At 34.3% G+C, this 26,757-nt stretch overlaps 1 protein-coding gene across 6 annotated transcripts in view; it reads right to left on the reverse strand.

Moving 5' to 3' along the window:
* ARID4A (AT-rich interaction domain 4A) overlaps positions 1-26,757 on the reverse strand; it is a 106,716-nt gene that overhangs the window by 17,157 nt on the left and 62,802 nt on the right. For 4 of the 6 annotated variants that reach the window (XM_044664887.1, XM_044664886.1, XM_044664888.1 and 1 more), the window contains exons 13-23: positions 25,619-25,713; positions 25,387-25,484; positions 23,356-23,587; positions 21,387-21,637; positions 18,337-18,534; positions 15,381-15,465; positions 11,029-11,230; positions 8,045-9,193; positions 7,726-7,830; positions 6,188-6,397; positions 5,344-5,490 (exon numbers count right to left, since the gene is read on the reverse strand). In XM_044664887.1, coding sequence (XP_044520822.1) covers positions 5,344-5,490; positions 6,188-6,397; positions 7,726-7,830; positions 8,045-9,193; positions 11,029-11,230; positions 15,381-15,465; positions 18,337-18,534; positions 21,387-21,637; positions 23,356-23,587; positions 25,387-25,484; positions 25,619-25,713 — 2,772 coding nt within the window. The remainder of the gene's footprint in view (positions 1-5,343; positions 5,491-6,187; positions 6,398-7,725; positions 7,831-8,044; positions 9,194-11,028; positions 11,231-15,380; positions 15,466-18,336; positions 18,535-21,386; positions 21,638-23,355; positions 23,588-25,386; positions 25,485-25,618; positions 25,714-26,757) is intronic. The other 2 variants (XM_044664891.1, XM_044664892.1) reach the window with 2 other exon arrangements.

Below are 26,757 nucleotides of genomic sequence, written 5' to 3' on the forward strand. Positions count from 1 at the left end.
GATAATCACTTTTGGCAATTACATATCTCCTGTCTCATGCTTTGTTTAATATTAGCAATCTGAAGGTAAAAGTTATCTCTCTTGTTTCATCTTCAAAATCTTGAATGATTCTGACATATGCATGGAGGACAATTAATTGGAAAAGAGTCTATGAAAGAGGACGCTGTTCTATTGAATGAAACAAAAAGTGACATCTTGTATGCTCTATACCTTTCAGTCAATTGGGCACTAACTAGGACAGCAAGACCTAATTTAGTCCAAGCTACATGAAGATTGGGTGAAGAAACCGATGGGGATGTTTAGCCCCAAGAAGAGAAGACTCAAGGGAACTAAGATAGATCTTCAAGTATTAAAAGGATCGACATATGTAAGAGGAATTAAATTTGTTTTTGGTCACAGAAGCAAAATCAAGAACAAGAGGGAATTTTTTTTTTTGTTGGAGAAAGGCAGATTTAGGCTTGATTTCTGGAAAAAATTCCTAAGAATTAAAGCTACATAAAAATAGACTTGAGCTGCCTTGGAAAATGTTGGGCTTCTTGTACTTGGAAATCTTTAAGCAAAGTCTAGAGTACTTATCATCAAGTATGATATGGGCATTCCTTTCAGGTATGGGTTAGACTAGATCACTGCTAAGCTCTCTTTTCAAATCTCAGATTAGAGGATTCTGGGTGATTGTAAAGATGAAGTCTGCTGTAGAGTATTTCTTCCAAAAAACTTACCTGGCCCCATCTCATAATGTTATCAAATATGGCTCTCTACATAAAAATATTACTTTCATAAAAATCATTTAGGTATTGGAAAGTAGGCATATAGGTTGATAGTTATTTATATTCTCTTAATTGCTTTCTTTTCTGGTTCTCCTGTCTGACAGTTCCTTCTGAGTCTACTTGGCTGGATCTTCATCCAAGGCATGCCTATTAACTACAGCTGTGTCACCCAAGGCTCTATATTTGGTCTCTATACTACCTTCCTTCTGTACTATTTCATGTAGTAGTCATAAGCTCCCATGGATTCAATGACCATCATTTCTATGCAGATGATTCTCAGATCTATTTGTTTAGGCTCACATCTCCAACTGCCTTTTGGATATTTAGAACCAGATATTCCATAAATACCTGCAACGCAGCATGCTTAAAACTGGGCATCCTCCCCACACCTGACCTAACTTCCTTATTACTACTGAGAGTATTACCATTCTAGTTAGTCAGGCTCCCAACTTAGATGTTAACCTCAACTCCTCTTCTCTTCTTTTTTTCCAATTAGTTACCAAGTCCTAAGAATTCTATCTTTATAACATTTGTCATGTACAGCAGGCCCTCGTTTTATGTGACCATTATGTTTCAAGACCCTTCATGTAACAGCAAGCCCCATTATTTAATAAGTATTTCTTATATGAACATACGTAGGCACTTTACAACTTTTCTTAGGTTTATCAGAGCTACCAGCATCACTACTCTTGTATTTTGGGGTCATTATTAATAACTAAATAGCATTAATGAAACAAAGAGAAGCCATGCTCTGATCCAGGCACAACTTATTAAAAGCAAGAACTCTGAACAAAGACTGATATGGGAGTTAATGTTTGGTGCAAAACAATATAATGACACACATTAACGCTTCTCAGAGCAAGAATGAGTGTGACTGAATGAACTGTGGTATGTTATGCCACTTAGGAAATGGTTTTTATTTAGTACATAATTTTAAATTTTAGATATTTTTATGCCTTTATTTTTTTTGATTGCCAGTCATATTTAACTGAATTTGCATGTGTTAAGTTTGCTTGTAAAATGAGGTATGTCACCAACCTGGTGTAGGCCCTCACACTAAGACTATCAAAATAGCCTTCTAGTTTGTCTCCCTGCTTCAATTCTCTCCCCAATTCAGTCTATCCTCCAATTAGCTGTCAAAGCAATTTTCTGAATGTGCAAGTCTGACCATGTTATTCCCTTACTCAAAAATATTCCACTGGCTCCCTATTACCACTAATATCAAATATAAAATTCTTTCCTTGGCATTTAAAAACCTTTGTAATTTAACCATTTCCTACTTTTACAATCTTCTTACACTTTGCTTCCCACTACATAGTTTTCTTGCTGTTCCATATATTCCACTCATTTCCCAAATTCAGGCATTTTCAGTTTTAGTGACTGTTTCTAGTCCCAGATAAAAATCTGCTCTTTTGTAAGAGGTCTTTCTCTCTCTCCCAGAGGAAGTGCCTTCATTCTGAGATTACCTCCCCCATTAAATGTATACATCTTATACAGACTTAGCTTTTTGAATGTTTTTCTCCCCTATTAAAATATGAGCATCTTGGGTATAGGGACTGTATTTCTGTCTTTATAAGCTAAGATTTTTTAACCATTTTTATTTTTCCTCTTAAAGATAATTTGGAAATCCATCCCTCAGATGCCCTGAAAATATCACCTCTAGTATGACTTCTCTTTTAATACTTGGTACTTTTTCCTATCTTTTTTAAAAATTTCATTTCCATTTTATTCTTTAACAAAGCTTAGACTGTGATATTAAAAGTCTAAATGTCTTTGTCAATGACAAAAGAAGATTATAAAAATCTTCATAGATCTTTTCCTTTTCTGTCATTCTCTCTCTGATAAGTTTTTAAATGTCCTCAGGATTACGTTGCTTACTTGGACCTATTAAGCTATCTTTAAACATGCTTTGTTCTTTATTACATCTTAATGTTCTATTAGATGGGGGCAGCTCAGTGGATAGGCAGATAGGCCTAGAGAAAGGAGATCCTGGATTCAAATCTGGCCTCAGACACTTCCTAGATGTGTGACCATGGCAAGTCACTTGTCCCCCATTGCCTAGCTCTTACTGCCCTTCTGCCTTCAATCAATCAAACCATGGTATTGATTCTAATATGGAAAGTAAAGATTTAAAAAAATGTTTTACAAGACAATAGTTCTCAGAATCTTCCACCATACCAATTCAGTAAAATTTTACAAACAGAGTTTATATTCTAAATAATGTGTTGTCTTTAGTTGGCATCTGTCTCACCTTGGCAAGACCAGAGTTTGCTGGTATCTGATTTATATTGTTTAACTTCTTTAAGAAATCTTTAATCACAAAGTGTTCATAGCTATTCCTCTAATCATCTCGGATTTTTCATCATTAGAAACTTTTAAAATAGGTCAAGTTGGAAATATTTTGATAGCATGCCACATCTTTTTCCTGTTTTAATTCTTCTAGTTTTTCAAATAAACTTTGAATTGTGTGCTAATTATTGGTTGTACTGTACATAGATAACTGATTTAGGAATAACTCCTACATTGGTAGAGTAATTTATGTCAGTTAAATATAATCAAATTTTCTTTGGCTGCTGGGTGGCTCAATGTATTGAGAGTCAGGCCCAGAGATGGGTTCAAACCTGGCCTCAGACACTTCCTAGCCTTGTGACCCTGGGCAAGTCACTTGACTCCCACTGCCTAGCCCTTACCACTTTTCTGCCTTAGAATTGATTCTAAGATGGAAGGTAAGGGTTTGAAAAAATAACATTTTTTTTTTTTTTGTGAGGCTATTTGGTGCTTCCAGTGTCTATTGTGTCCTCTCTTCTTGAAGAAAGTACTCTTGATATATATATGGTTTCCAAGTAGTCTTTGGCTTAGCTTTTTCTTATTCCTGAACTTTATCTTTCCATGTAATTTTGCTGTCCTCCCACTTAGTTTGGCATTAAAGTCACTGAACAGGCAGAGTATATTTTGGTTGAATCTGGAGGATTTTTATTCTTTATAGAATTTCTCTAACTCATCCCAGCAAGATGCATAAAGTTACAATTATAATTCATGGTGGTCTTTTTGCAAATAGTTATCACAAGTACTGCAATATGACAGGACCAAATGTCCCATGAAATGATGTTTCTTGTTGTCTCTGAATTTATAATAAAGTCAATTCCTTTCTCTCCTCCAAGGAGAGGCTGTGTACCATCCTTCCCTTTAGATTAAGCTTCCTTTTTTGCCTTCATTTTTTAATAGAATGGTGACATATATTTATGATCCATTTTTTCCAATGGTATGCCTATGCCTTGGTCACCAGATAAAGATTATCCATCTAGGGTAGCACAAGATATATTAATGTTTATAGTTTAAAATTTATGACTTAGTACCCTTTGGCTCTTCTCTGACACTCTACAAGTCACTACAAAAATGGAAGTAGACCTTGAAGGATCAAGAGTCATTTTGTATTTTTGTTTCATGGGCTGCCATGGTCAAAGAATCTACCACCAAACAGCCAATTGACCAGTGATAAAATTCTATGTACTTAAACTGGTCCCTGGAAAGCAAACACATTGTTGGGACTTCATGTAACTATACTGTATTTAATATATGTAAAAGTGGTTTATTATTTAAATTGTTCAACTGTGCACTCTTCTCCTGCTCCCATGTACAAGCTGTTCTCCATTGTCTGCAATACTTGTCATCTTCACCTCTGCATCTTTGAAATCCGTAATGTTTTCCAATGCTCAGCTCCAATGACAACTTCTACAGCAAATTATCCTGATTTTCTTAATTTTTGGTATGTTCTTCCTTCTCCTCAAATTACGTACATATTTACCTATGTACATATTGTATCTCTCTTAGACAACAGGTTTCTTGAGGCTAAAAGTTTTTCCTCACTTTTTTAAACTCTCACCTGCTGTCTTAGAATTAATATTAAATATCAGTTCGACAGTAGAGAGCAGTAAGGGCTAGACAACTGGGGTTAAATGGCTTGCCAAAGGTCACACAGCTTGTATATTTGAGGCCAAATTTGAACCAAGGACCACTTGTCTCCAGGTCTGGCTCTCAATACACTGAATCACCTGTGCCCCCTCATTTTGTCATTTGTAACCCAAAAGGGGATATTAGTGCTTGGTATATAAAAGGTGCTTAATAAATGCATGTTATATTGGATTATATAGTTACTTGCACAGATCTTTAACTTTCATACTAGACTGTGGATTTCTGCAGGACAAAGGACTGTACTTATATGTTTGTAACTACTAGAGAAGCTATCTTGACAAATTATTCAGTCCATGAATTTTAAAAAAAGTTCTTTCCTCGATGAGTAATTTGCCTTCATGAAGACATTTAAATGCAGTAAAATTCAGTGTTTACCAAACATGTTGCTCTCAAGGGGCTCATTCTGCTGAATCCATGCTTATGACTTATTCATTTCAATAATCACAACAAAATATCTAAAACATCAAGAAACTAATTGATCAATAACGAAAGGTAATATGTTTCACGATTACTCATTTTTCAAAGCTACCACACAAGATTATATTATAAATACAACATGATTTAGAAGGGCAAAAAAAAGGGAGGAACTTTTGATAAAAATTACCTTCTCTATCTTTCTTTTTTAATCTTTTTCTCCTTCTGTCTATAGTTGCTACTTCTGATTTCAATGACATATAATATTTTCTTATTTCCTGCAATTTTTCTTGTAGAAAAGAGATCCTCTCTGTACTGTTCATATTGTCTAGTTCATCTAGAAAAAAAAAGAAAAGAAAATATTCCTGAGATGAAAAACAGTTTACTAAAGAAGACACTTCTATTAATAATTCAATTTAGCAATCAGAACAAATGCCATTTAAGTCACTAAAATGATGATACTACACTTAAACTAATAACTGTGAACACAGAATAATTAATGAATTCACAAACTAAAAGATCTTGTTTGCATTTCCAACCTTAGCTAAAACAACTAGCAGATTATAGTTATTATGTATTTTTTGGTCTACATTTATGATTTTGTCAGTATATAGATCTTTCAAGGAAGTAAATCCCTTCTAACAATGTAAATAAGCAACTTATACCATTGTCTAGGATACCAAGAGTGACTCCTCCAGCTTTAGACAGTCAGTATGCACCAGTATTAGGAATTGAACCCAACTCTCCTTGCCTGAGGTCAGCCCATTATCTATTATTCATCATATTACACTGTCTCGTATGGATTATTATTGCCTGGTCCATAAAAAAGTGGCATGTTTGTATTTTTCAGATATGTATGCAATGATGCATCTGTCTCATTTTCTAGCTAAGTTCACCTTTTAAGTCACTGTTTTTATATTAAAAAGCACATACAGGAAGGCAAAAACTCTTAAGTTCATAAATGATGATTATTTCCAGAGAACTACATTACTAGTTAAGAATTCTGGAATGAATGTTTTTAAAATGTTTCTTACTAAGTTGAAAACTCCACTTATATGCCCTAGGGGATGAATTTTGATGCTTGTCTCGGTGTTTGTCCTTGTCTCCATCTTTGATGTGAGGCGACATCATTCTTGCTGGAGATCGAGCAAGCTTTGGGGGCTTTGCCACGTGTATGTGTTTTACTGGCGTGCATTTACTTGTACTGTCTGGGACAGGAAGGTCTTCACTATCACTGCTTTGTCCTATAACAAGAGAAAGAATCCCATCAGAGGCTGCTGACAATGTCATGTGTTCAAAGCAGAGATAGGAAAAATGGATAGTGAATTAACAGTCACCAAATGAAGGGAAGGTCAAATGTAGCTTTCTTCAAATAACAAAAAGAAAATAGGGTTTGAATTATAATATTTGATGTTAAAATGACAGCATCTAGTTGGCAAGATAGTGTTTTGCTTTATGCAGTTTTTGAGTGGTGATACAAACTCAATGTGATTTTCATTATATTTTGTTAATCTATGTTATCAATAGTTAACTTATTTTTGCCTCTTTTCTAAAGTCTTTCTGAAGGACTAAATAAAAGTACTCCCCCAAAACATTTAAAAATACAAACACCTTTGTTTCTAACCACCATGTAGAAATAAATACGCTAACAAAATGTTATGTATTCTTTGGAATAATATGCTGTTTTCTCAGTGCTACTTCCTGTGAGTAGACTGGCTACCAAAAGAGGTATACTAAATCACCACAGACTTAGAATATTATTCTTCCCCACCCAGCCCCACCACACACTGAAATCCCCACCACACACTGAAATACAATAATATGGCAGAGGTTCCTTAATGGCTAGAAATACATGAAAGGTATCCAAAAAAGTAATATCTTTGCCTTAAATTACTACAGGCCAAATACAACAAAAACTTCTATACAACAGAGATTTAAAATGGTAGTCAGTAATGCACTCATTTTAATCATTAAAGTACTAGTAATTTGGAAATATGTTTCAATAGGCTTTGACCTAGACTTCAAAATAAAAAACAAAAAATTTAAATGTCAAAAATTATGGCTTTTTTCCACACAAAAAATGATTTTTCAAGAATTTCTCTATACCTCTGTTTCACAAAAATTTAGCCATGATATATGTATATATGACTGTGTTGGGGTCTCATTCACCTAAGTAATTTCCTTATGCCTGAAAAAAAAATATCCTGTTGATCTGAGAAACTAGTTCTGTTAACTAAAGTTAAAAATTCTCATTTAAAAACTTAAATTTAGTAGGACAAATAAAACTCCTATAAAATTATTTCCTTCATTTAATTTTTCTGAGGAATATGTTTGACTAATATTAAATCATTATAAAAATAAGAAAAAGTGAAAAGATGAAGCTGACAATATAATTTCAGTGACTTTCATAATTAAGAATTGAACTACAGAACTAGATTAAAATTTTTTTAAATGTAAACACACACAGGTACACAGAGAAATGGCAAATTATTCATCTTGAAAATGATGACGAAACTAAGGAAACTCTGGAATAAATGAAAAATATAGAAGCAAATGGTAAGAAGAGGTCTACCTGCGCCATTCTTTTCATTTTTGACAGTAGCACTTGTTCGTTTGGGGGGACGCTTCTGTTTTTTTGCTAATGATCCACCATTTCCATCACTTTGCCTTTTCTGGCCTGAAGTAAAGAGATTAAAAAAAAAAATCCATTAAGCAAGCATCAACCCTTATTCCATTATACTGTTATGAATCACCATGTCTTTGCTAATGTGTTTTAGGAATCCAAATGCCAAGGAAAGAAAAGACTTTTCCTTTAAAAATTCCCAGGTGTCAGAGATGACAAAGTCAGAGATGTCTAGCACATAGACCATGCATCCTCAGAGAACACCTACCTTTGTCTCTGACTTCTCTTTCTTGGGCAGTCACACTACAGGTGCTTGATGTTGTGCTAGCTTCAAATCCATTGGCTGACTCACTCTCACAGAGGCCTTCTTGAGACTCTTCAGCTACACTGTCAACTTCAATGGTTATGTCACTCTCACTTTTGATACTTCGAGACTCCTCCTGGCTGAGAGCAAGTGGGGAAGGAGCAGAGAATCCAGGTGGGGCAGCTGGGGGCAAAGCAGGGGGATTGGGAACAGGGCTGACTGGATCAAGTGTTTCTGTGCCTGCCTCATCAGCACTGTTCTTATCCTTCTCATCCAAGTCGTCAAGGTCCACTTCGTGACAAACCAAGGTTTCAGGTCCAATCAGAGGCATGACATCTTCTTCTTCTTCTTCTTCTTCTTCTTTTACTACAACATTCTCAGTTTCTTCAGACGGAAAGTCAAAATTTTCCCTGGTTACATCTTGAACTTGTTGCTCTGACTCTGCTATCAATGATGGCATCTCCTCATGTTCCGTTTCAGGCTGCTCTTCAGAACTTAATTCCTTCAATTCCTCAGATACAACATAGTCATTGGTTCTTTCTTCGGACACAAGATCAGGCACTTCCATCTCATTCTCAACTCGAATTTTCTTTTCTGGTGATGACTGTCCTGATATTTTCCTCTTTAATTTTTTTTCTTTTGTGCATGAGTCTGTTTCATCTTCAGTAGTAGAGGAAAAATCTTTACTTTCTAAAGAAGAAACTTCTAGACTAAGAGGTTCTATGTAAGATTCACTTCTTGCTTCATCCTGGCTCAGTGGAGAAATCTTTATAGTCTCCAGAGAAAGATCTTTTGTCTTATTTTTTCTTCCTTTGCCTTTAGGAGATTTTTCTGTCTCTTTCTTAATATCTTCTATTTGCTCCATTTTGTTTCCAAAAATTTGCACTATTTGTTCACTTTCTTCAACTTCCAACTTCAAAGTTTCTAAAGGCTGTACTTGAGTCCTATCATTTTCTTTTAACACATGTGGGAATTGTGGGTTTTCTTCTTCTATCTTGTCATCAGTAAATTTTTCACTCTTTTCTAGTTCTTCTATAATCTCTGGAGAAAGTTCTTCATTTACTAAATTCTTATCTGAAGTGTCTTCAATTTCACTATCAGATGAAGCAGAGTCTGTGGAAGAAAGATATTGCTATAAAAAGCCTTCAAAACAAACTAAAAAATACAGCTGCAATAAAGATATAAAATAACAAAAAAATACCAGAATTTATCTTTTTTTAATTTAAGGGGAATTTCCAATTTTTGCATAAAAACTTTAGCTAAATAAAGAGTATAAAATCAGTGCAACTACAATAGTTATTTGGAGATTTTCTTTAGCATCCTGATTTAGTCTGCAACATCGCTATACTTACCTAAAGATTAATGTTGGGGTATTAACCTCTTGGCATATTAGCAGTGTTCTGAATCTAGTATCTAATGGGTATTAAACAAAATCTACTATTATAATTGTTCAGTGTTTTAATATTTCATTACAGCATTTTATTTGGTACTGATACAAAAATCATATCTAGATTAAGCAAAGGTAGTTTTAAAGTTAGTTATCAAATTTTTAATACAGTTCTTTGGTGAGTAGGTTAAAGATATTGGTAATCTTTCTTTTGCTGACTCCCAAGCGGTTCCTTTTAGAATAAGGTCAAAATAGACTGGTGTGTCAGTGATAACAAATTTTCAGTGACAAAGTAATATCTTAGTTAATGCACACTGAAAAGTATCTTTAAAAGAGAAGTCTTATGATGAAGGAACACAAATCCTGAAGCCTAAATAAAAACAGATAGAAATACTCCAAACCAAATATTTCCTTTTCTTAGAAATGTGTTTTAAAGGAAATAGGTATTGAAGAGGGTATTTTTCCCTTCCTTGTTTTATGAGTATTTGTAATTTAAAATATCCCTTTGGGAATAATAAACTGGAGGAATTCCATGTGAACTGGAACGACCTCCAGGAATTGATTCAGAGTGAAAGAAGAACACTGTACACAGAGACTGATACACCGTGGTAAAATCGAATGTAATGGACTTCTGTACTAGCAGCAATGCAATGACACAGGGACAATTCTGAGGGATTTATGAAAAAGAACACTACCCATATTCAGAGGAAGGACTGTAGGAGAGGAAACATATAAGAAAAACAACTGCTTGAATGCATGGGTTGAGGTGGACATGATTGGGGATGTAGACTCGAAACTACCACACCAATGCAACTATCAATAATATGGAAATAAGTCTTGATCGATGACACATGTTAAAACCAGGGGAAATGCACATCAGCTGGGGGGGGGGCGCGGTGAAGGGGAAAATAAAAACATGAATCATGTAACCATGGAAATTAAATAAATAAATATTCCTTTGGATAAGGTAATGGGGAAGAATGAATGAGCAGTTTATTAAGAAAGAAGAAAAAGATTCTTGAAAGATGAAAAAAATAGTTGTTTCATATTTCTGGAATGATATAGAAGAGTTCACAAAAGCAGGAAAGAAAGGTATAAAACAAGCAGAAAGCATGTTTCCTTGTATGATCTTCAGAAAAAAAAAGCCTTGTAATATTTTAACATTTGTCCTCCTCCTTTGGGGCTAATAAAATATACTGAATATACAGAAGGAATCTAATTCTGGTGGTTTTTTTTAGATTCCTTTTATTTTTACAGGATATGAAGCACACATTGGGCATTATAGCCTACCAAATGATTCTCTCTCAGAAGTAAATAGTCCTGAGTTACATCTTGTTTGTCTTTGAGGTATTCTTAAGTTAAATTAAACCTCACTCAATTTTTAGAAATTAAAAAGTTACAACAAAACAAATATCCTTCTCTCCTAGACTTTTCTACTTTAAAATTGTTGGAGATTGGAAACCAAAATGATGTAGGGTAAAAAAACCCCTTAAATCATTGAAATTTTACTTTTTATTAACTTGACTATGCAAAAATATCTGAGTGATCTAAAATTCTGTACCTTCCATTCCATTTGTCAGAGGTGAGCTGTCTGGTAAGCTGCTTCGTGCACTTCGGGCACCCATTTTCCCTTCAATGTTTGGAGACTTGGAGATACCATAAGACATATTTGATGGAAGGGTGGACTTCAAAGGGGGACGTCCACGTTTTGACTTCTGTCTCTCTTCATCCTTCTTTTCGTCCTTTTCACTGTCTTCTTTATTCTGTATAACAACAACAACAAAAAACTTCATTGGGACATTTATTTTGAAATATGGTACTTTTAATGCAAATTTTATTCCCCAATTCAAAATGGAAGCAGAGGAAAACCATAAAATATGTTACCTAATATCATTTAAAAGTCAATTCCTAATTATTTATAGCAACATAAGGCAACAATCATATAGGAAAAAAATCATTTATATTAGAACGTTTTGAATTTTTATTTGAATATAGATATTTCTCATGTTATGAGCATTTATGAGACTACTAATTATTATATTATACTGTGAAGGTCTTGTTCAGGAAATGAAAAACTATACAATTACCCCTCATTACACTTTGGAGAAATTAAAAATATCCTTCTTTAGATTAATATAAAATATTATCCTTAAGTAAATCAAACTTCTCTTAAGGAGGGTTAGATTGCCACCTTTCTGAGGTAATATGTAAGTGTTTTAGTTATAATAATATTTTTTAACTCCTATTGGACTTCAGTCAAAAGATATTTGTGTCTGTTATATGGGCAAAAAAAATCAGTAAGTATTTATTAAGCCTATGTGCCAGGTTCTATTCTAGGAATTAGACAAAAATGAAACATTCTGACCTCAAAAATTTATAGATACAGAGTTGAGGAAAATCACTGGTAGCTGGGAACAAAGGAAGGCAGAAGAAATCAGAAAAGTCTCATGTAAAAAGTAGTTCTTAAACTGAATGTTGAATGAAATTGGAGATTCTGAGAGAGATGATGAGAAAGTGCTTTGTAGGTATGGATTTCAACCACACAGGAGAAAAGCAACATCAGTTTTGCTAGACTGCATTGTGCATGAAGGGGAATAATATACAAGTCTAGAAAAACAGGTTGGAACCAAGTTGTGAGGAACTTTAAATGCAACAAAGGGGTTTATGTTTTATTCAGGAAATAATAAAATAGGGGCTTATTAGAGTTTACTGAGTAAGAGAGTAAGTAACAATTCATATAGCTGCTAACTTGATTTTCCCAAAGCCCAGATGTTGTCACACTGGGTTTTGGGAAAATCAGGTTAGCAGCTATGTGAAAAGGGAAAGACTTCAGTTAAGGTGACCAACTACAAGCAACTGTTAATAGCCTAAGGAAAAAGTGATGAGATCCTGAACAAGGGTGGTGGCCATCTGAGTTAAGAAAAGGGGAACAATGCAAGAGATGCTGTGAAGGTAGAAAACAAGATTTGCCAGGTGACTGGATACATAAGGAAACAGTGAGGAGACAAAGATGATACCAAATAACAAGCCTGAATGAGTGGAACAATTGTGGTACCCTCTGGAGAAATGGCAAATTCATAAAAAGGGTGGGTTTAAAAAGAAAGATAATGAGTTCTGTTTGGGACACGCAGAGTTTGAAATAGCTACAGCATACCCAGTTCAAATTCTCAGAAAGCAATTGGTAAAATGGCATTATATCTTGTGAAAATGACTTGTATAAATAGATCTGAGAACTATCAGTCTCTATAGTTAATAGTCAAACACATAGGAGTGAATATGATCACCAAAATATAATATTTAGCAAGAATAGGGCTCAGAGTGGAGCCTTGAGGAACACACTCAATCAGGAAGTTTGTTGTAGATGACAATCCCAGAGAAGAATGAGAAAAAGAAGTCAAAAAGGTAGAGAACTAAGAAAGAAGAATCACAAAAACCAAGAGAGGAAAGTGTAGTTAACTATGATAAATGCTATAAAGATGTCAAGAAGAATATGGGCTGAGAAAACATCACCAGATTTGGCAATTAAGTGATTTTGCTAAATGATAGCTGGAAAGGGCAATTTCAGCCGAGTGATGAAGTTGGAAATCAGACTGTGTAGAGTTTAGAAAAATAAGAAAAGGAAATGAGAGCAATGAGTATAGATAGATTTTTCAAGGAATTTGGCTGAGAAAGGAGGTAGATATATAGGACAATAGCTTAGAGGGATGGTAGATACAATAAGGCTTTTTTAAGATTTGAAGAAACTTGTGTGTGTTTTTAGACAGTGAGGGCAGGAATGAAGGCACCAATAGATAAGAAGGGTTGAAAAGTAGAAAGATAGTGGGGATGATAGTGGGACCAATCTGCTGAAAAAGAAAAGAGGGTACATATAGAGGCTAGCCTTGTCAAGGAAAGGGCTGCCTCTTCAAAGACTTAAGTAACAAGGAAAATAGGGGATGATGTCAAAGGTTTGTCAGACAAGGAGTCAGGAGAGAAGCTTATAGCAAATGGCCACTATTTCCTCAATAAAGTATGATGGTATGGGGACAAGGAAGCAACAGAATGTAAGAAAACAGAAGAGATTTGGAACAGTTGCTGTGAGGAATGGAAAAAAGAATCTATTTAGAAGGAATAAGACAACTGTAAAAAGGCATTAAGAGCCTTGTTGAGATCAGAGTCCATAAAGAGAAGGTAAACCTAGTTGGTAAAAATTGTCTAACTTCCTCCATCTCAGTTTATTAGCACGTAAAAACAGAGAAAGACCACAGTAGGAATAACCCAGAGTGGTTGTTAAAAAGGTATGAGTGGCAAAGGAACAACAACAAAAAAATTCAACAGCAGAGGACATAATATAAAGTTGAATTAGTCAATCAGAAGGTAAAGTCTAGGAGGGGAGGAAAAGTGAATCTAGTCCAGGAGTGATGGCATAGGAAAGTAATGAGGTGTGGAGAGACACTAGGGGGCAGGGTAAAGACAAAGAAAAAGTAAAGCACAGAGAAAGGTGGACTGAAAGGAGGTTATGATGAGAAAAAAAATTTCAAAATCTTAATCATGAAATGGAATATTTGTAGAAGAGATCAAGGAGAGGAACATCTCTGAGATTAACTGAAATGGAGAGATGAGTAGGAAAGAGAATTAAAGCAAACGAGGAAATTGGAGATTCTAGTATTTAAATGAATACTGAATTCCCCTATGTAAAGTAGGACTTGGGGTGTCAAGGAAGACTGTTAACCAGGTTCTGAATTCCTTTAGAAAGGAGGGAGAATAATATAGGGGCCATCAGATAACAATCACCTAAATTTGAACTGTATGGTAAATAACATTAGGGTGAACTTCAAAAGAGGAAAGGTTGTTGAGTGATGATAGCAGATGCAAAATCTGGAAATAAATTATCTCTCTTGTCCTCTATGTATGTGTGTGTGTACATTTATAAAACCTATTTTATATAACATAAATAAATAAATACACACACATTTAGAAGAAGGCACTAGCAGTTGGAAGAAGGAGGAAATAAGCAAAGACCTTATGGAGGAGGTAAGGTTCGAGCTCAGCTCTGAAAGAAACTAGACTATAAGAGACATATGTACATTCCAGGCATGAGGGAAGAGTTTGTACAAAGTGACAGGGATGGGTCAGTGTTTTATGGGGAGGAACAATAAGGAATCCACTTTGATTGGACTGAATATAGGGTGAATGAAGGAGAGAAAGAAAAGAAGTTTGGATATTGTTAGGGGCTTTAAATGCCAAACAGAGGAGTTTTCATTTGCTCTTCATGGTAATTGATGTTTATTGAATATGTGAATAACATTCAGACTAATGCTTTGGCAAACTGTGTAAGAGACAGACTAGAGTAGGAGAGAATTTGAGGCTGGGAGACCAATTAGGAGGCTATTAACAGTAGTCTAAATGAGAGGTGAGAACAACCTGATCTAGAGTGGCTGTGATGTAGAGAGAAAGGAAGAATGTATGGGATGATTTTGAAGGTAGACTTGACAAAATCTGGCAACTGGATGGATATGTGGGATAAGGTGGGGAGATAAAAATAATACAATTCTGAATCTTAATGATTAGAAGGATGGTGGTACCTTTAAAAGTAATAGAGAAGGTCAGAAGAAGGGTGGACTTGGTGGGGAGGTGTATGAGAAGGTCTCTAGTGCTGGTAATAATGATTTCATTTTTGGACCTACTGAACTTGATATACCTATGGGAGACAGTTTGAAATGTCCATTCGGTAGGAGGCAAGTGGTAATATGAGAATGGAAGTCAGGAGAACATCAGAGCTGGGTATATAATCCTATGTAGAATATTTACACAGTTGACAACTATCATTAAATATCTGAAATTAAGATGTAGTAATGGATGAGGTACATGTTGATCAATTCATCTTAATAAAAAGTTTATCAGTTATCATAGTTACTAATCTTTAAACATTACTTTAGCTTTTTTCTTCTGTTTTCTCTTTGGTCCACCTTTGTCCAAAGGCCAGATTATCCTGTCAGCCTTCACCCATTCATCATACCTTAAAATAAACAACACAGAGATTTAACAATGACAAAACATCATAAATTTTGACTCTTCTCAAGATATAAAAGTATAGCTAACATCCAATAAAAGTTTTGTTATCCAGCATGCTGAGAATAAAACAAGATCTAGTTACAACTAAGAGTTGGAATATCATAATAGCTATAGATTACCATGTGACAACAGGAAAGAAATTTTTTTAAGTTAATATGCAATAGAAATATCAATTTTAAGTTGTTCCTTAGCTAGGGGGAAGGGAAGATAGAACCAGCCTGGAATAAGAAGGGTAAGAGGGTAGAATTATTAATGGAGAAAAGAGGTCAAAGGTAAGGACAGCAAATATTAAGACTTTAAAACAATTTCAAAAGAATTTCTGAAGGTGCTTTCTACCCCTGGGCTTTCAACCTTTAAAATTGCAGTTCTGATTCTGAGGGGTAGAGAAAGATTAGTCACCAGGTTTATTCAGTTAGCTAAAAGATCAACAGATTTTTATTTTTATCACTTTCCCTCAGCTTGATTCTTTTAAAAAATTCCTTCCACTGAATACTTTAGTGCTTTTCACAATCACCTTTACCTAGCTTCTTATATTGCTAATAAAACTAAACAGGGTGTTCCAAAAGTCTCAATGGAGCATTTAACTATTAAAGATTAAAACTACACACCCTGTATTTAACATGGCTGTCTTTTAGGAAACTATGTGAAATTTGGGCAAAGTATTTTACTTTTTTCTTTAAGTTAATTCTATTTATATCAAGTTATGAGACAACAATAACTATTTCCTCCAGGCTTTTTCAAAATATCTTGATACTATGAATACTGTGACTGAATTTCAATAGCATTGGTGTTGTTTATTAGATTAGGGCATATCAGAATTGACAGTTTCTAGAGTTTTCTGATGCCAGATAACACAGCTTTTAGGACACATAATACACAAGCATATAAAACTTTAAATAATAATACCTTATATTTATATAGCACTTTTCACATATAGTATCTCATCTGATCCTCATAACAACCCTGTAAGGTAGTTTCTGAGAGGCAACGTGGTAGGTATAGTGGAAAGAGCACTGGATTTGGAGTTAGAAGACCTGGGTTCGAATCCTGGCTCTGCTACTTACTACCTGTATGACTTCCCTGGGTCTGTTTCTTCATCTGTAAAATGAGCAAGTTGAATTAAATGACTTCTAAGGTCCCTTCTGTTTTTAAACTCTACGATCCATAAAAACTGAGGCTCAGAGACGTGACTTGCCCAAGGTCACACAGAACAGTAAGTGGCAGAGCCTGTCACTCAAATCCAGTTCTTCTGACTCCAAGTTCAGTGCTCTCTCCATTATATAATACTGTTGAAAGCTAGAGATAATCCAAGAGTCCTTCTGCCTCCTCTTTTTTTGATTGGAACTGGCCTCAGCTTCATTCCTCCAGACCTAGAGATCCAATGGCAATGGGTCATAACAAATACTATGAGGAAGTATTGAATGGCTGGGATTTTGTCTAGTTTTTCTGCAAATTCTAGGGTTACGAGAGGCAGTATGATGTACTAGAAAGCACAGTTGTGGAATCAGAAGACTTGACTCCAAGCCCTCTAATGCTGTGACCATAGGCAAGGCACTTACCCTCTATGAGCCTCAGTTTCCTCACCTGTAAAATGGGAGTAATAATATTTTCACAGATAGCTCACATGAAAATGTATATAAATGTGAGTTTTGACTACTGTATTTCTGAGTTGTAACAATGTCCCCCCCCCTTCATAAATAGCACATTAGTAACTTTCTAATGCCTTTTAACTAATTTACCATGTTATCTGTATAGACTATCTGTATAGACATCAAAGCTTTGTATCTACTCCAGCACCTAGCACAGTGCCCATCCTTAAGTGGTAACCACTTAATACAAGGTTTGCTGCAGTGCCTAAGGGTTAACAACAATCTAGAACGTCATAGATAGGTCCTACCTGGCCTCAGAGCCAAGGGACACCCAGAAAGCTGGGGACAATTCCAGGACTGACCTGGGGCTGACCATGGCTGTTTCCAGGGATTCAGAACCCTGGAAGCATCTCAGCCTTGTTAATCATTCTCTGAATCAGGGACAATCTTGAATCAGGGTAGATCCTATTGTAGCTGTATTGGTGGGACAGAATAAAATTAGCCTTTGTGGACTGAAGGCAAAGCAAAGTTTACTATAGGATTTCATGAATAATCTGGTTATCAACTTAGAAGTTGGCCAGTGGCCTATTAAAAGGAAGCTAAGCTAAATGACAAGGAAAGTTGGAAAACTTAAAAAAAAAAAAAAAAAAAAAAAAAAAAAAAAAAAAAAAGAGTACAAGCAAGGGTATGATGAATGGTGTAAATGTTTCAGAAAACCAAACAGACATACTGGTGATAAACATAAAGAATATACAACAAGGCAAGATTTTAAAGGAATTAAAAAGCAGAAAATAATGAGACCAAGGGATAATATATAACTAAAACCAATATTCATAAAATCTAACTTTTCCTAAAGCCATCAATGCAGTTTAATATATATAAATTAATTATATATAAATGTGTAAAAATATTAGATGTTAAATTTATTTTATGCAGCAAGCAAATAGCTTTTAATGTTGGCTATGAGAGATTAGAAATCCTATGCTTCTTGTATGAGGAAGTACACTGCAATTAAAAATGTTATTTAAAATTGGTTCTAAGTTATTTATTTTAACACTGAGAAAGTGTTTTATCTTAGTTATATAACTGAATTGATCTGAATTTGTATGCCATAAACCATTTCCTCTTTATGAAATCCAAATGATCATTTATTCCTATTGGAAACAGTATGCTATCTATAATTGAGAATTAAGATCCATTTATAAGGAAATTTGTTTCCTTCTTACCTGACATTCCATCCATAGTAATGCACCAAGTATAAAACCTCTCCATCATCAATTTCAGTACTTTTAATACTGGCTTCATAAATTTTCTGAGTTTTTCCACGTCCATATTTTACTTTTACTTTGGTTCCTGTTAGGCAGGGCTCTATGTCCTCCTCATCTTCCTCCCCTTCAGATTCCTCTTTGTTTTCAATTTCCTCCCTGTAGCAAGTTATAATATTGATAATGCTACTAATTATGTAATGGTAAATAACAACAACAAACACAACTGCATGGGCAAAGAAAAAAAAATGGTGCAGAATATTCACTACCTATTTAAACATTACCTTCATAACATGATGGAGAAGGAGAAGAAGGAGGAGAAGGAGAAGATTATCATGGACTAAGTAAGGGTTTAATTATGTAAAGGTGCACTGTACCAAATGTCAACTCAGACACTTCTTAAAGGGAAAAAAAAACAAAGATGAGAGAGGGACAAGAATAATTTTGGCAAATAAAATAAAATAAAATGGAATAAAGTAAAAAAAAAATGCACTGAAGCATCACAACAAAGATGTTTTCAGGGTCTGTGCTATGGATATCCTACATGAGAAACTAATCCATAGAGATCTTTTCAAGACCTTTGAAACTAAAAATGTAGGAATTAATCCTTCCTTGTGAAGGATACTAGGCCAGGAATGTTTTACATTGACAAAAAAAAAAAAAAAAAAAAAAAAAAAAAGACCTGCTTTTTGTGTGCATTAAAAAAAAAAAGCTTTGTGATAATAGCTTTACAAGGAGATCTATGTGTTAGATCATCCACTGAAACTGAGAGGTGGCTTTCAAAGTCAAAATGCTATTATTAATTATCTTTATTTACTTCTAGCCTACCATCTTCCAGGAGCTTATCTAAAATAGAGGGTATGAGAGTCTAATAAACATTATACCAAAATTAATTACTTAAACTACAATATACTGGTTGGGGTTTTTTGTCTTTTTAGGGAGGGATAAGGAAGAGCATAAACCTATGATTTCACTGATATAGTGAACTCTTTGAATGGAAATATCCTCCACTGATGAAGATCAACAAGTCCTCTTTTTTCTTTAATATCCTAGTAGATTACTTGGGGAGTACTGAGAAGTTAAATGATTTCAACTTGGCCACATAGCTAATATGTATCAGAGGCAGGATATAAACCCAAGTGTTCCTGCTCCCAAGGCCAGCCTGCTATCCACTATGCCACATTGCCTCTTTGTATTCTGAATTAATCTTCAGAAAATACATGAAAGCTAAATAATCATTGAAATGCCATTTTGAGACTCCAGTGGTACTAATGGTTAACAATCGAAGTTAACTGAGATAAAGCTGATGAGTTAGTACAATCAAATACTTTATTATACTGCACAGGTATAAAACATCAACATAATAACCACTGGGTCACCCAATGCAGAAGCTGTGATGGTCCAGTGACTGCCACAGGACAAATTCTCCATTTTCTCCAGTGAGCATCTGCCAGTTACTGTAAAACAACTTGATGCTAAGATTTCTCTCTTAAGACTTGTTCCTCACTATGACAGACACCAGCCTATCATAGATATTTCTATGTAGAGTGGTCATCCAGCAATCATTCTTATTAAAATATTTAGATTATCATTAAATTTAGAATGTGAGTATGACTATGACTACACACATATATGAAGGAGACTATATATGTTGCCTAAATGCTTGATTTATCAATAAAAAGAATACTATTTTGCATAAGACAAGGAAATTTAGACTCACAAAACAGTCTTTCACCTTTTTCTTTGTAAATTAAAAAAAACTTCTAACTCACAATTTTCATAGAAGTATTTATCTGAATGCATATTTTATGAACATCTTTAGAACTCTATACATGACTTTAAGCTCTCTCTTCTCCTTACTACCAAGTTTATATTTCTAGACCTAACATTATGCATTTGTCTTTTCAGTTCTCCTAATCTCATCATCTTTACTTGCTGATCTTATTTCAATTTAACTGGAATTCTGTTCCTATCTAACACATACTAATAATACATTCTTTTCTCTGTAAAATTTTACCACAAAACTAACTATACCTGGAAATATCTCTCCCTCATATTTATAGCTCTTTCTTTTTTCACATCTTTTTCACAACCATGGCATATTTTCAGAGGAGTGGCAGTCACTAGTTGCAGGAAAAATTTGGACATATATGTCAAGCTTTCCCAATTATTGCTTGATTAAAGATTCCCACAAAGTTATCTTCACAGAATATAATAACAAAATCAAGAACTTAGTGGAGATGGTAGATTAAGAAGTACTATTTGTCTTATGTCATTTTATTTATAAGCCTAGTTAACATTTCTTCTAGCACTTGAAAATTATTATATCTATTTTGTGATCTTCATTTAGAGCAGCAATGGCCATATGGTTTAGTCATATGGTCAGAAGTCACTTTCAAATGCTAAGTAAATGCCATGAAAAAAAACCATGACTTTTGTTTAGCCAAGATCAGGAAGTATATTTAAAAAGTAAACTTCATTGGTGAGGCATAAAATATAAATCTTTTTAGTTTTACTTTCCAAAAAAGGGTCACTAGTGCATGCCACTTAATCTAATAAAGTAACCTGGCAAATAAAAATGTCTGAGACAAAGCTAACACACACAAACACCTACTAGTACTGTGCACCCATGTGTTTGTTAGCTTCCCCACATTGTACCTTTTTTTAAATGGAATTTTTGCTGGCGCTGTTTCCTCTTGTCCACTTCCTCCATTTTTCTCCAGCTCCCTTCCCTGCTGTCAACTGCAGGACCTTTCTTTTGAATGGGTTGCGCAGCCTTCTTTGAGGCCACTGTCTAGGGCACAAGTGCTATTAAAATGGTGCGACCAGTTTATTCTCCAGTTCCGTAAGGCAATACACATCATCTTCACAATGTGTCTCGCCTTCACTAGACAAGAGGAACGAAGTCCCAATAAGAATATGTTCCCTCAAACCTGAGTCACTAACACAGGAACAAAGTACTATAATCACAAGAGGCAAACACTTTTAAGGAGTAAACATTACAATTGTACCTCTCTCGTCTTTTCTCTTCCTCTTCATCTGAGTCTTTATCAGATTCCTCCTGCTTTCTAATTTTCTTCTCTTTTGGCTTTGGTGTGTTTTTTCTTCCCAGGAGTGTCTCATTTTCCTTTTTCTCTACAATTTCAGATTCTTCTTCTATATCTTTATTTTCTTTATTATTATCTCTTAATTTGTCTTCTGTTTTTTCTTCTTCATTTTCTTTTTTAGCAGGGGTTATATCTCGAGCAATTCTCCTCCGACCCTAACAGCAAGAAAAAATCTTGTTAAATAGCTATACCTGGGAAGCAGAGAAATAAATAAAAAATCACAATGCTACCACACCTTCACAAAAGCTATTAGTCCTATTTCTGACTTGGGACACCAAAATCTGACCTTGAAATTAACTTTCTCTCAAATAAAAATAATTGTGCATCCTCCTGAGTAGAAGAAAAGACTTGCAGCTGACAAAAAGAGTTAATTATGGCAAGGGTACTGAAAAATTACACTAGAAATGAAAAGCTTTTCCCTCTACTTTGTCCACAATACCAAGTAGCAAATAAAAGGAATAGATTTCCTTAAATGGATAACAGGAAAGCTTAATGGGCTGACAATAACTTGCCTCATTTTCAGGAGCACCTCCTGAATTGCTCCAACATTCCTATTTGAATCTGAAAAAGTGATCTAGTCCAATTATAAGTTTGGAGATTCATGCTAGTTGGCTATGAGAGGGGGGTGAGAGGAGGGGAGGGAAAGAACATGATTCATGTAACCATGGGACAAAAACTCTAAATTAATTAAATAAATGAACTTTAAAAAAAAGTTTGGAGATTCAGAACTAAAAGGGACTTTAGCAGTCATCTAATCCAACTGTCTCAAATTGAAGAAGAGCAAACTAAGGCTCAAAGAGGCTAAGTGACTTGTCCATAGTCACCAAAAAGAAAGAGCTTATAATATATTGAAATATTATATTGAATTCTCTACTACAAATAAACTGATGTAATAAATACTCTTCCCAATTTCTGACTGTTAGGTTAGCAATGCTAAAATCCAAAGAGGTTAAGTATATTTATCATTTTATTCGTTCATAAAACAATAATTTCATTTCAGTACTGTATATTTCTTCTTTTTAATTCTCCTCAAATTTAAACTATCATGAACAGAAAATATAACTCTTAAAGTTCCAAAAAAGTTTATTAAACATTATACAAAAGTAATGATAAGGGAGAGAGAGGAAGGTCAATGCCAATCTTCCCACCTTCCCCCCACCATACACTATCTTTCATTCTGATCATGGGTTCATAATATTTATTTTTTAGGTTAATTTGCTAAAAAGGCTAGTATGCTATCTTTTCCATATTCTATAGAATGGGAATGATTTTGAACAATATACTCTTTTGGCATAAAAATACAATTATAAGAAAATAATTTCAGTATTTATGGAATTCATTTTAGGGTTTAACCCACAGCACCTGCTAACTGATTAGAAAGAAAACCTTTTGTTAAGGTCCTCTTTAGTGTCTTTTTTCCTTCCATTTTTATAACTTTAAAATCTCTTTAAATCTACTTCTTCCTATGTTACTTATTTCATCATCATTAAAGTAAGTTCCTCAAGATATTTATCTTTCACTCCTGACCAAATTCTTTCACATCAGTATTGCATCCAAAAAATTTATGAATTAAGAAAACTTTCAGGATACATTATTTGTCACTTGCAAAATAATGGCTATCTTTCAATCTTCCATTCCAATGGAAAGTCTCTAGGGTATTATTATCATTAAATACTCACATAATATGTATTCATAGAATTTCAAGTCTCATACTTTTGACATCCCAGGAATGTTTTGTAATTCCTAGTGAAAATACACTAATACAAGCATCAGAGGATGCTGTTTTTTTTACTTTTCCCAATCTTTCATAAAAACACCACAAACATTCTGAAAAAATACTTAAACCAAATAAAAATTAGTATTATCCACTTACTCTTGGAGACTTTAATTCTTCTATTTCTTTTTCACTTTCACTATTTGAATCAATGTTTTCTTCAGTTTCACTTTTTACTTCTACTAAAGGCATTTCTTGCTCCACTTTCACAGTTTCTTCCATTGATTCCTCTATTTTTTTAATTTGTTCTATTACTTTTGGTTCATTATGATGAATGGTCCTAAACTGAATATTTGCAGAACGGCAATACTCCTCAAAACCATAGAGATATCTAAATAAACAAAATTTTAAAGAGTATAAAATTTGCTATACTTAAAATTCTGAAGAAATAAGAAAAGTTTGGGCAGAACAATTATCGGAAAAAATCTTAAGATTCAAAGTTCTTAATCAGTGGTCAATGAACTTACTTTCTTTTTCTTTAATATTTTTTAATTTAATATTATCTTTCAATATAATTGGTTTCTTTTACTTTATGTCTTTAAAAATATTATTCTAGGAAGAATTTACCAGTGCCAAAATGGTCCATGACAAAAAAAGGTGAAAAACTCCTATGCAATTAAAAAAAAACAGCAATAAATTCTTTCCTTAAAAAGTCTGATTCTAAATTATTTAAATGAGAAACAGGATACAGTAGAAGGTAACAATTTCCCAATTATTTTAGAGAGTATGTGGACCTACTTTTAAAAATAAAAACATTTCCAAGACTATCTTAGGATAATCATTTCATTAATAGTATTTACTAAGAAAACATATAATGACAAAAATCTGTTATTCAGTTAACACTTATAAAAGAATGTATTTTATTAGCAAGAAGGTCTAAAGACATTTTTAAAATGCTCAATATTCAAATGGATCTGTGATCTCATTGATTTTGGAGTTCCCTCCCACAAAGCAGATCACAACCCATCCATGCTTTCCCATCCTACATGACTCTTTTCCTTGTCTGCCCCAAAGTTCATCACAGGAGTCCACCCAATGTGTAGGGGTTCTTCCTTCATTTCTCCTGATATGAGAGTACTAATGGATCAGTCTGGCCGTCCCCATCATTCCTTGTTTTTATCTTGCTTTGACCAGCACCCATCTTCTCTTTTCAGCATACAATTCTTGGATGACAACCTTTATTCCTGTTTTTCTTCAAAGTTCCTTGTTGGTTAAGTTGAAGCTTGCTCACACCTACCATGTGCCTTTCCATTGCCCTCTGGGTGTTGTTCACATTTAGTTCTTAAGAGGCAGTGGTGTTCCACGTCTCGCTGCCATCCAGCCAACACCAGTAAAATGTTTGTATTGAAAAGATCGGCCTTTGCTGTTATGAGAAGCTTGGGGTGAGTAAAAATTTCCTGCAATTTCCCAAAAGCAATTCAGCATGCTCTCTTCCTTCTTTCACCTCTGGGCCCAACTCTTTGTCCATCTGTATTGTTTGCCCCAAACACACACACTATTGGAAGGGCTATATACAGTGCAAGTCTTATTATTTATTTAGTCTAATTTATTTGCTTTAAGCAATAAATTATCAAAATGACAATGCTTAGGACAAAAATGGATTCAGAGGCTTTGCAACACATTATAGTTTCTATAGGTTGGGAACCACTAATGCAATCTTTGCAATCTAATCATCTTTATTTTACAGCAGAAGAAACCAAAACCCAGAGATGGGGAGAGGCCTGGCCAAAGTAAAAAAGAGAGCAAAGTAGCAGAGATGGAATTCATCCTCAGATTCACTGACTGAAAATCCATGGCTTTTTCCACTAGACCAGTTACTTCCTTCTCATTAAAAGAGATGAAGCTACATATCACACCTTATAATTTCAGATTACAAATATTGGCCAGACCCCTAGAACTTCAAAAGAAAGGAAATCAAAACAACATAGGCAACATAGGTCAAACTGAGGGGAAAAGGATAACATTCTATATAAGCTTCAGTTTTCTTTATCCAAAATAAGTCACCTAAGAATATACTAATTTGTAATTTTTTAAAAGCAATGTTTTCTTGTTATATATAAAACAAATGTAATAGTTCTTTAGTAAAATAATTTCTTTCAGTATTCATTCTGGATGCATAATTATACTTACTTCCTATATGCAGTTTTTACATTGTATGAAGCTGCAGAATTCAAAATAGGAATGCCAAGGTCCATATAAATTTGCTTCCAAACAGCACCACTATCAATCTGTAAAAGTAAATTTGATTTGTTAACAATTGGGTAGGAAATATTCATCATATCACTTTTTATGTAAAACAAGAAAACGCACACCAGCAGTTTCCTCTTTCAACCACATTCAGAATAAGCATTGTTGTACTTACATTGTCACAGCCACCTTGATGATAAACCAGCCGGAAGAGTTTGAAGAGATTTAGATCTTTATAGCCCAAAACAGGTGGTTTATTGATGGGAGTACCTTTTTAATACAAAAAAAATTTTTGAATGAAATTTTAATTAAAATATAAAAGGCTTATTTCAAGAAAAATCCATCAATATTTGACTCCCCCCAAACTCTATTAGTTATAGTCTCTCACTTGAAACAATCAGTCAGCATCTTTGCTCTACTACCCAGCAAATACTGGAAAGGATCTTCAACTGGTATGAGACAATCTAGAATTCAATTTGAGTCAATTCAGCAAACATTTATTAAGCGCTTCCTATGACAGGCACTGGGAATACAAAGACAAAAAAGAAATCCCTGCTCATGAGGAGCTTACATTCTCCTGGGGAAAACAACATGCAAACAGACAAGTAAACACATGATAACTTAAGAAAGAATATAGTACTAGCAAATAAGTAGGGGAATCAGAGAAAGCTTTCCATAGTAGAAGATGCATTTGCTTAACCTTATTGCAAATTAAAGCAAGTGAGTAGAGAGTGTATTCTTGTTACTCCAGAACATTGTAAAGTAGCCTTGTAAAGGCACAAAAAAGGGAGGTAGGTACAGAATTCTAAAAACAACAAGTAGGACAATTTAGCTACAATGAAAAATATCATGTTCCAGGTAACTTTGCAGGTACGAAGGAAGGTTGTTTCTTACAATGCATCTACTTCTGATAAAATTCAATTTAAAATTAAAAAGCAAAAAGTACTTTTCTAACCATAATCAAGTTTTATTAGCATAAATACTGGTCTTAGTGCTGTTAGGCTTAGGCCTGACAATTGTGGTCCCTACTATTTTTGACCTAAGAATATGAAGCTGGAGAACTGAGGTAAGGCAAAGGGGTTTAGGGCTGTTAACCCAGTTTTTATTTTTGTTTGCAACTGCGAGGAACAATTTAACACACTTGGCAAAACTACTGAAAGTAGAATGACAGAAGGCTAATTTTATTGACCAGAAACCATTATATGACCTGATGAACATCTCCCAAGGTACTTTTAGCATGAGTCAGGTGATATATGTCGAGTACCTGAAAAAATGTATATTTCTACTTCAAGGTCCATTCCTATTGCACAAGCT

This window comes from Gracilinanus agilis, chromosome 2, assembly GCF_016433145.1.
Source record: "Gracilinanus agilis isolate LMUSP501 chromosome 2, AgileGrace, whole genome shotgun sequence".
Lineage (NCBI taxonomy): Eukaryota > Metazoa > Chordata > Mammalia > Didelphimorphia > Didelphidae > Gracilinanus > Gracilinanus agilis.